The sequence below is a fragment of the Pinus tabuliformis genome, chromosome 3_1, assembly GCF_031772625.1.
Source record: "Pinus tabuliformis cultivar Carrire ecotype Pingquan chromosome 3_1, CPIR1, whole genome shotgun sequence".
In the NCBI taxonomy this organism is placed as follows: Eukaryota; Viridiplantae; Streptophyta; class Pinopsida; order Pinales; family Pinaceae; genus Pinus; species Pinus tabuliformis.
Genome location: NC_142301.1, coordinates 200,376,572 through 200,387,941, shown reverse-complemented (window position 1 = coordinate 200,387,941; position 11,370 = coordinate 200,376,572). Strand labels below are relative to the sequence as shown.

The 11,370-nt window shown below is 38.1% G+C and overlaps 1 protein-coding gene across 1 annotated transcript; it reads left to right on the top strand.

Moving 5' to 3' along the window:
- Positions 1-3,715: 3,715 nt before the first annotated feature.
- On the top strand, positions 3,716-5,947 carry LOC149186490 (uncharacterized). Its single transcript, XM_089409361.1, has 4 exons — positions 3,716-4,513; positions 4,661-5,020; positions 5,261-5,319; positions 5,401-5,947. Exons 1-4 carry the CDS (start codon positions 3,716-3,718, stop codon positions 5,945-5,947), a joined length of 1,764 nt encoding a protein of 587 aa, XP_089265487.1.
- Positions 5,948-11,370: the final 5,423 nt, after the last annotated feature.

Sequence of the window (11,370 nt, the reverse complement as noted above, 5' to 3'; positions counted from 1 at the left end):
TATTTTATTTTTCTCATCCTTATTTGACATTTCTTTGCTTATACCCAATAGCGTTATAGGCAAAGTTTTCTCCTTTCTCAACCCTTAGTGTTTCAACTATATCGAAGGTTCCTTTCCTTTCCTTTAACTATCTATAAAATTAGACTCTAATTTAAATTTACAGAAGTCGTTCTATTTACATACCATTGTTTATTATGAACATTTTGTTTCATTATTTGCTTCTCACTTCTCTATTTTCATTCTTCCATATATAGTTATAGGGCTTTTAGTATCAATCCCATGGTTTCCTATTTTCTGAGTGCCATTTCATGTCAAGGGTTACCTTCATATTTCAAAAATTTTGCACTTAGTTTTCTCTTTTCAATCTTTCTAAAATGTGCCTTAATTTTCTTTTGCCCAAGACATCAATTTTATATAATAATCTTATAATTAAATTTTATTAATAAACCCCATAGGGTTACAGAAATGTCTCCTTCATCTGTTTAACCTAGGGTTTCCAGTTTAATAAAGAGATATCTCATTACATTTTCAAAAAACTATACATTAATTTGTTTATTCTTTGTATTGTTCAATTTTATGGGTTATACTATTTTATTTTATAACTCTTGTTTCATATTTTTCTTACTAGATAAAAGCTCCGGACTGGCCTCCCAACCTCGCTAGGTAACTCTTAACCCTACTCCTGTAGAATGTTACTCTTATATATATTTTAACTCACCATAGCTGTCAGCGATGGCCATCAAGTATTCTTGTTTATTTTTTCTAAGTAATATTTGAATCTACCTTATATTGCTTCATGGCTTTATACAACGACTAAACTATGTGGAAGAAGTTTCAGTTTTAACACATTATTCTGTCTTTTCCCTAGGCTCATAAAATACTACCCAATCTATCTAGGTTCCCATGAGCATAGTCAATTCATATTAGTACATTCTATGAAAACATTCTTTGTCTTCTCATTAGTCATCCTTCAATTTATTTTGTGTTTGATTATATTCCTCAAGAAATTAGAGTTCCATAGGAGGAAATTCTCCTTTATTTAGAATAAATTCGAGTCTATTCAAGACTAAATACCATCTTTTATACTTTATTTTTAGACCTCTTTTATACAATTTTATTTAGCTAGACGCGCGAGAGAGAGAGAGAGAGAGAGAGAGAGAGAGAGAGAGAGAGAGAGAGAGAGAGAGAGAGAGAGAGAGAGAGAGATTATTTTTAGACCTCTTTTATACAATTTTATTTAGCTAGACGCGAGAGAGAGAGAGAGAGAGAGAGAGAGAGAGAGAGAGAGAGAGAGAGGAGCATCCAATGGAAAGGCGACAGTTGGACATGTTTTCTAAAGCATCTTTCCAAAAATTTCACTTTGATTTATTTTGCTGTTAACTTTTTCCAAGAAGACTGTTACAACCATTGTAATTTTTTTTTTTTGTTTCTGTTTCTTTTTAGTAATGAATGTGAGTTTAAAATTAGTTTAACAACCATAATAGGAAATGTAACTGTGCAATGTAACTGTAGGTAGTTCCTCAATCAAATGAGGCTACCTGAACTATTGAAATACATTTCATAGAAGGCACAAGGGTTGTTGCCTAGATAAAGAAAATAGAAATACTCTGAGATAGTAAGATTTGTTGACAAGCATTAACAAGAAGAATAAACAGTGGCATTTTCAGGTAACCAAAAAGCCTGTTTCATGAATTAATTTTTGTAATGTGCATGAGTGAAAATTATGAACGAAGAACAAGCATGAAGACTGTGCAAGCATAAACATTTAAAAACGAAGGATGAACATAGGAACTGTGCATATACCAAGAAAATGACATTCACCGAATATAGTCAAGATACTCGCAGACTAAACATTTTACCATTCATCAATATAATCTTTTATTCCATTAAAATGCATACATGTATTGAGATTGTTACATAAATAACTGTCAAATAAATTAGCGTTCCAAACTCATATTGTTCCATATTTACATTTCTTGCACAAACCCATAGTTCCAATATTCCACGAGTCCCATCTCTTCTATGGAAGAGACGATGAGAAACCCTCAGCCAACATAACCAAATAGGAACAAAAACAAAAGCCAGCCCATAGAGCCGAAATGTAAAGTAACTGTGGCCACGATGAAATGACAGAAAAAGCAAGACCAACAACAGAGTCACAGTCGTGAATACCTATAAAATAAAAATCCCTACATAACCTACGGAGAGACAATCACATATTTTTTCGACAGACAGAGCCTCAAATAGGCACTAGAACAATCTTAAGGGAATGGTCCTACCCATTTCAAACAAAGGCTGAGACAGAGGATTGGAGACACAGCGAGCCACCAAGTTTGAGCCTTAGACACCGGTACATGAGCCACCTGCACATCACAATGGAGAAGTTAGTTAGGGCAGCATAACCTGTATGAACAATAAACAAAAAGAATAGAAGGAAACAACGACAACAAAAGCCTAAAGGTTACATGAGTGATGAGTGGGTTTGAACAAACCACGAACTGGTAGCGATGCCAAGAGGGAAAAGGGAATTGTGAGTCCCAATAAAACCAGAGAAGCTCGAGCCACGACTACAGAGCCATACAAATCCCCAACTACTCACAAGGAGCGGGATTATCAGCAAAAGATATAGTAGCACGAAGAAGTGAAACCGGAGAAGGAAAATTAACTATGGAGGAAACTGGATAGTCACTAGAGAAAACGAACCAAGAACCTGTCAGTGGAACCAACATGATTTATCAACAATTGAGCCATATAAGCAAACAGATCAAGCCAAAAGACATCAAATCAAACAAGGTTTCTCAATCTCAGACCACCTTCATGGTGTACCCACAACAGGAAAAACATTGACGGAGCCAGCGAACAAAGGAGGGCCAAGTGCCATAGCCATAACTAGGAACAAAACCCCATAGCGAATGGAGCAGCTGTATTACCAACACAGCAAGTGAATGACCGAGAAAGGGTTTCCCACAAAGCCATAGAGCCAGCATGAAACTCCAAAACCTCATGGACTATGGAGGCATTAAAAGCCTCATTAAAACCCTCCAAAAACCTTGAGTCACTACACGGGAAGATCACGTGGTTTAGCTGCCACGTAGTCTCCACATCAGCGGTCGGGTCTGTCATCAATTTTTTGTATCATATCAGTTCTTTCCTTACAGAAGAAAGTTTAATTATGGAGGCAGGAAGAAGAGGAAGAGGAAGAGGTGTTCAGAGAGCATTGGAAGGTGGTCTGTGTGAAGAAATTAGGTTCCTAAGTCCCAGGCTAGTTGCAATGGAAGTAGGGAGGCGCAAGGATCAAGAGGATGGCGACGAGAGTGATGCAGAGACTATAGTTACAACATATGGGTCCGAAGACGAAGGGCCAAAGATAAGATTTTTGAAATCTGTCTTGTTAGCAAACAACAAACCAAAACCTGAACTGTCAAATTATGATGGCAACCTATCTACTGAATTGCTTCTTGATTAGATTAGTGAGTTAGATAAATACTTCAAGTGTGAAGGGATTAGTGATGAAAGTAGGATTAGGTTTGTAGCTATGAATTTGAAGGGGCATGCAACACTGTGGTGGGACAGTGTGTAAGCAGAGCGAAAAATATCCAACAAACCACCGATTAAGAAGTGATACAGAATGGTGGCCAAGTTGAAGGGTAAATTTTTACGTAAAGACTATCAGATTGCACTACATAGATAGGTACAGAATCTAAAGCAAAGGTCAATGACCGTAAAAGAGTACACAGAGGAGTTTTATAGAGTGAATTTGCTAGCAGGTTATGTCAAGGACAACCCAAAAAGGACTGCAAGGTTTGTGAATTGGTTGCAGATCGAGATACTCGATGAGATCAGTATTCTCTCTCCCAGATCTATAGAAGAAGCATCTCAAAGTGCTTTAAGAATGGAAGAAAAAATTAATAGAAGGCAGAATACAAGGAGAGGACATGGTTCTGGACGAGGAAGGGGACAGTCCTATGGCAGAGGTAGAACTACCAACGGCAACGATGAAGGCAGTAGTTTGAACGTTGCAAGGTCAACATACAAAGAGGGTAATTCAAGGGGAGGAAGGCCTTACCAGCAAGGTAGAGTTAATGACAGAGGTGGAGAAGCTACCTACCAGTGTTACAAGTGCCACAAATGGGGGCACAGATCGTTTGAATGTCCTGAAAGTGATCAGGGAGGACAAAGAGGGGCATATGTTGCTCAACCTGAGGAGAACGAGGCCCCACCTCAAGAAGTGGAGAACATGCCTGAAACAGGAAAAGCCTTAGCACTAAATAAAGTTTTCTTGAAGCCAACTAAAGAATCAGCTGATCCAACACAGTGGAAAGCTCTATTATGGACTGTGTGTAAGTCACAGGGGAAGTGTTGTAAATTGATTATCGATAGGGGAAGCATGGACAATTTAGTAGCCATGGAGATGGTGGAAATGCTGGGCTTAAAGCGATTGAAACACCCAACTCCATATCGGGTGTCTTGGCTGCAGAGAGGACACCAACTGCTTGTTGATGAGCAGTGTGAGGTGGAATTTCATATTGGCAGATATAAGGATAAAGTGACATGTGACATTATGCCGATGGATGTATGCCATATACTACTAGGAAGACCTTGGCGGTATGATAGGAAGATGTTACATGATGGAAAAACAAATTGATATAAGTTCGTGAAGGATGGGGTCAAGCACACACTAGTACCCATGAAGGAAGAACAAACAATAGAAAGTAGTGGATTGAAAGCCTTGTTGCTAGGGGGAAAAGAGTTCCTACAGCAGTTTGGAGATGACGAGATTAAATTTGCAGTCGTACAGAGGCCGAGGCCAGTGTTAGTTCATACTGAAATTAAGGATTTACGAGAAGAAATCCAAGATATGTTGCATGAATTCAACGATATAGTAGCGGACGAATTTCCAGATAAGTTACCTCCAAAATGGAGTATCAGCCACCATATCGACTTTATACCAGGAGCCAGCTTACCCAACAAAGCCACTTATCGTATGAGCCCAAAAGACAATGAGGAGATTATAAAACAGGTACAAGAATTATGGGACAAGGGACTGATTCAGGAAAGCCTAAGTTTGTGTCCAATACCAATAGTTTTGGCTCCCAAGAAAGGATGGGAGTGGTGAATGTGTACCGACTCCCAAGTGATCAATAAGATTACTATTAGGTACAGGTTTCCTTTACCACGCATGGATGATATGATGGATTGCTTAAGTGGAGCAACATACTTTTCGAAGATTGATTTGAAAAGCGGTTATCATCAGATATAGATTCAGGAAGGCGATGAGTGGAAGACTGCCTTTAAGACCAATGATGGCATGTATGACTGGTTGGTCATGCCATTCGAATTGAGTAATGCAGCTAGCACATTCATTTGCTTAATGAACACTATGCTGAAATAATACACCAGGAAGTTCATTGTTGTGTACTTGGACGATATTCTTATTTTCAGTAAGACCAGGGAGGAACATTTCAGACACGTCGGTTGTGTCTTGGAAAAATTACAGCAAAATAAATTCTTGTTAAATTTGAAGAAATGCGCGTTTTTCAAGAAGGAATTGATTTACTTAGGGTTTGTGATCTCAGAAAATGAGTTGAAGATGGATCCGGAAAAGGTTGCAGCCATAGTTAGTTGGCCATTCACAAAGATTTTATTTGAAGTACGAAGTTTTTATGGGCTACCAAGCTTTTACAAGAAGTTTATAAGGGATTTTAGTGGCATCTGCGCACCCATGGTGGAAACTGTAAAGAAGGCCAATCAGCCATTTCCTTGGACTAATTCAGCTGAAAGGAGTTTTCAGCTGCTGAAAAAGAAGATTATTGAACAACCTATTTTACGGTTGCCAGATTTTAACAAACTTTTTCAAGTTCATTGCGATGCTAGTGGGATAGCCATTGGAGTAGTGCTGAGTCAAGAGGATAAACCAGTGGCCTATTTTAGTGAAAAATTTGAATGAGAGCAGATAGAAATATTCATCCTATGATAAGGAATTCTATGCAATAGTACAAGCACTAAAACACTAGAGACACTATTTGTTGGGAAATGAATTCATCCTGTTTTCGAACAATTTTGCTCTGCAATATATTATGCAACAGCACAAATTAAACCATAAACAATCAAAGTGGGTGGAATATCTCCAAAGTTTCACGTTTATGTTAAAGCACATCAGTGGAGAAGCCAATAAGGTGGCAGATGCATTAAGTCAAAGGAGTTTGATCATACAGGAGAGTAGAATACAGGTGAAAGCTAAGTTGCAGAACATCAGTCAAAAGTAAAAAAAAAAGGCAGATTTGAAGCGACACGAAGTGCAGTTTGATATAGGAGATTTGGTACTGGCACATCTATGAAAGGAAATGTTCCCCAAAGGAGAGTACAACAAGCTGAAATTCAAAAATATAGGGCCTTGCAGAATTTTACGAAAATTCTCTGTAGATGCCTATGAACTAAAATTGCCCCCAGGCATTGGGATCTCGCCCATTTTCAATGTCACAGACCTATACCTCTATGTTTCTATGAACACAAAGGAAGATTCAACCAGTCACACATGAGACACACAGGGAGATGAAGAGATAGGTACATGGATCAAGCAGCTGCCCACAACTAAGCCTTTAGAGATTGACCAAATACTAGACACTCAGGTAGCTTGGTGGACATGCTAGAAGGAGTACTTGTAGTACTTGGTTAAGTGAAAGGATTTTCCGATAGAGGAAAATACCTGGATGGATGCCAGATAGATTCAGCACACCGGATATTCGATTGAAGAGCTCATGGACATGAGCCATGAGTTTCATTCACCCCAGGAGCCTGATGCAGGATCATCAAATGGTGAGGCGATAGTTGGACATGTTTTCTAAAGCACCTTAAAAAAAAATCACTTTGATTTATTTTACTATTAACCTTTTCCAAGAAGGTTGTTACAGCCATTGCAATTTTTTTTTTTAATTTCTGTGTCTCTTTATATATGAATGTGAGTTTAAAATTAGTTTAACAACCATAATAGGAAATGTAACTGTGCAATGTAACCATAGGTAGTTCCTCAACCGAATGAGACTACTTGAACTATTAAAAGACATTTCATAGAAGGAACGAGGGTTGTTGCCTAGATAAAGAAAATAGCAATACTATGAGATTGTAAAATTTGTTGACAAGCATAAACAAGAAGAATAAACAGTGATATTTTCAGGTAACCAAAAAGCCTGTTTCATGAATTATTTTCTGTAATGTGCATGAGTGAAAATTATGAATGAAGAATGAGCAAGAAGACTGTGCAAGAATAAACATTTAAGAACGAAGGACGAACACAGGAATCATGCATATACCAAGAAAATGATATTCACTGAATATGGTCAAGGTACTCGAAGACTGAATATTTTACCATTCATCAATAGAATCTTTTCTTCCATTAACACGCATACATGTATTGAGATTGTTACATAAATAACTGTCAAAGAAATTAGCGTTCCAAACGTCATACTGTTCCATATTTACATTTCTTGCACAAACCCATAGTTCTAGTATTCCACGAGTCCCATCTCTTCTACAGAAGAGAGGAATAGAAACCCTCGGCCAACATAACCAGACAAGAACAAAAGCAAAATCCAGACCACAGAGCCAAAATTTAAAGTAACTATGGCCACGACGAAATGACAGAAATAGGGAGACCAACTACAGAGTCACGATCGTGAAGATCTGTAAAATCAAAATCACTACATAACCTACGGAGAGACAATCACATATTATTTCAACAGACAGAGCCTCAAACAGGCACTAGAACAAGCTTAAGGGAACGGCCCAACCCTATTCAAACAAAGGATGAGACATAGGATTGGAGACACGGCGAGCCACCAATTCTGAGCCTTCGACACTGGTACATGAGCCACCTGAACAACACAACAGAGATGTTAGTTAGGGTAGCATAACCTATATGAATAGTAAACAAAAATAGCAGAAGGAAACAACGACAACAAAAGCCTAAAGTTTACTTGAGTGATGAGAGGATTGTAACAAACCCTGAACCAGCAGCAACACCAAGAGGGAAATGGGAATCATGAGTCCCAACAAAACCAGAGAAGCTCAAGCCACGACTACAGAACCATACAAATCGCCAACTGCTCACAAGGAGCAGGATTGTCAGTGAAAGATACAGTAGCACGAAGAAGTGAAACCAGAGAAGGAAGATTACCTATGGAGGAAATTAGATAGTCACCAGAGAAAGCGAACTAAGAACTTGTTAGTGGAACCAACACGGTTTCTCAACAGTTGAGCTGTATAAGCAAACATATCAAGTCAACAGACAGCAAATGGAACAAGGTTTCTCAGTCTCAGACTGCCTTCACGGTGTACCCACAACAAGGAAAATGTTGACGTAGCCAGTGAATGGAGGAGGGTCGAGTGACATAGCCATAACCAAGAACAAAACCCCATAGCATTTGGAGCAGATTTATTACCAACAGAGCAAGTGAATGGACGAGAAAGGGTTTCCCACCAAACCATAGAGCCAGCATGAAACTCCAAAACCTCATGGACTGTGGAGGCATTAAAAGCCTCATTAAACCCCTCCAAAACCCTTGAGTCACTACACAGGAAGATCATGTGGTTCAGCTGCCACGCAGCATCCACATCAGCGGTCAGGTGTGTCATCAGAGAGATATATATTTTGTATTTTGAAGCAGTCTATTCCTCATTTGGTTAAAATTTTATTGCTTTCAAGAAAAATATACTTCTTATATAAATTTTATGTGTATGTACATAAAAAAAAAATCATGCTACCATTGTAATGTAGTGTACAAATTTATGTCACACGGTTGTTCTTGAAAAAGATTTCTCATTTCCTGGGGAAACAACTATGTATTCTCTTAATGCTCTGCAATTCTTATTACTAGTTTTCATACTCTCTCTAGTTTATTTTATATAGAAAGCCATGATATATGTATGTGTATAGATTATCATCTAGTTTTGACTTTTACATATTTATATAAAAAAAACATATTTATTATATTTTATTTTCATACAAGAACTTCGAATGCATAGAAGAATACATAAGTTTATTTCCATCTATTATAGGGTAAAGGTTGAACTCATCTGTATATTTTAGAGAATAACACTTATTTTTGTATTTGATTCATTTTTCTACAAAATTAAAATCTTCCACTTCCTCTCATTAACATACAATTTACATCAATAATTATACGTATCTACAGACCTCATTCATCATAATCTGGTTGAAATTTTACAAAACTATAGCTTTGGCTTCACTTCATTTGTTTCTCCTTCAATGATACTTGGTTATGAATTTAAAACATACAAAAGGATACTACATGAAAATTTAAATAAATTTACACATATATTGGAAATTGTTTTCTTTTTCAACAAAATTCATCCAATTCAGACGATCATAAATAAATTTGCATGTAATGAAAAGTTATTAGTCTCACAAATATTTCGATTGTAATTATTTCGTGGGAAATTAAACATGTCGGGCTTCTCCCAACCATGACACAACCTATACTTGTCCCCCTGAGCAACCAGGTTTGCAATTCTTTGTATGCTACTTATGCTTCTCTTCAGTTTCTCTAATTTTCTCTTAGAAAATTATGAGACAAAAGCCAAAATTTCCAGAGATATTATCCATCTACAACTCTTTGTACGGTTATTAACTACCTCCACCTCATCAATTGATCTAGGTGGATATTTGGTGGCCACCTGCCAAGTCCACTTGGACCTCCACCATTGTTTCTTTCAGCTTTTTAGTTTCCTTAATTGTAGCACAATTTACTATTTTTAGCAGTTTTACAAGTCCTGATCTTCCGAAGCCATTTTGAGGCCCTAAACGACGTTTCTTATGAAAACTGGGAGCAACATGGGTCCATGGACTGATGTTTCTCTTCCCAAAGTTGTATTTCTCAGATAGATCTTTCTAACGAGATATTATGCACATCAAACGGAGATCATATGCCAAAGTTACGACCCCGGGAAGTTGATGTAACCAATTTACCCAAACGAGGCAAACAATTTGGTGTTTCATCTTCTAGGGTTAGGTTTTTGGATGTTTAGGGTTTTCCATTATTTCTCAACAATAAATAGGCTGTCGAGCCTCATTGTAACACAGTTGAGAGGCATGTAGCCGCCACATCTCTTCTCAAAGATAAGCTACCATTGCCCTAACTGGTTTATTTCCATTTCTGTCAGTAAGCATATTTCAGTATTTTACATTAATGAAATGAAGTATTGTTTCCACTGCATCTTTGTGTATATGGTTATCTCTATATTTTTTTGCATTCCTATTTAAATTTGGATCAGTGGTATCAGAGCGGTTTTCTTTTTTCTCTGTTTTTCTTTGCATGTCCCCAACGAGGTCGGGATATAAGGAGTTAGGCCTTGAACTAGTCAAACCTTTGCAAGACCAGCCTCACAAATATCGACGGCCTCCCATGGCGGATGAAAAGAAAAATGAGGGGGTAGGAGATGCTACCAAAATCTTGCTCGAAGAAGCCCTTGAGCGACAAAGGAATGCAATTATGGAAAACTTTGCCCAGATCCTTCAACGACTACCTAGTGGCGACGCATAGGCTTCCAATAGCTACATTGGAAATGCCACACTATTAAGTTACAAGTTAATTTTGAAATCCCTATATCGAGGGTTAGATAGACGCAGATGCCATCGATAAATGGTTAAATCTGCTAGAGGGTTATTTTTTTGTTCATGATTTTTCCAGTCAGGAAAAGATTATTTTCGCTCTTCTCAATGTAGCCCCCCACGTCAAGGACTAGTGGGAAAACTACTGCAAGCATAAGGATGAATGTATAGTCTCATTACTTTTGGTCACACCCACTTGGAATTTATTCTGGGATGCCATCAAGGACCAGTACTACCCTATCAGAAGCTATGAGGATAAATACATAAAGTGGACCATGTTGTGGAAGGGAAGGGACCAAGACGTGCTGGAGTTCACCAATATTTTCCATACCCTTCGCACAAAGTTGGGCATCAAGGATTCGGAGCAGCATTTCATACTCAAATACCATGGTTGCCTACATAAGTAAATCCCGGAAGAAATAGAATTCTTGAACATCTCCTCGCTCGGCACTGCATACCGATATGTTGTCAAGGTCCAACAAAAGTTTAAATAGAAGAATCGAGACTTTGGATCTGCGAATCTAAAGCAAGGGAAAGGTACCCCCAAACTGCAGAACAAAGGAAAAATCCAAGGTGGGGCGCCCCAAGACAACCCACCAAAGCTGCAAGCAAAGAATATCGTTGCGAAGCCGAGAAAGGACACGGGAAAGTGGTATGAGTTCCATAAGCGCTCCACTCACAACACAAGTGAGTGTCGGGCCAAGCAGTCACTGGTAACTGAGCTAAAGGTTTCAAAATTGGAT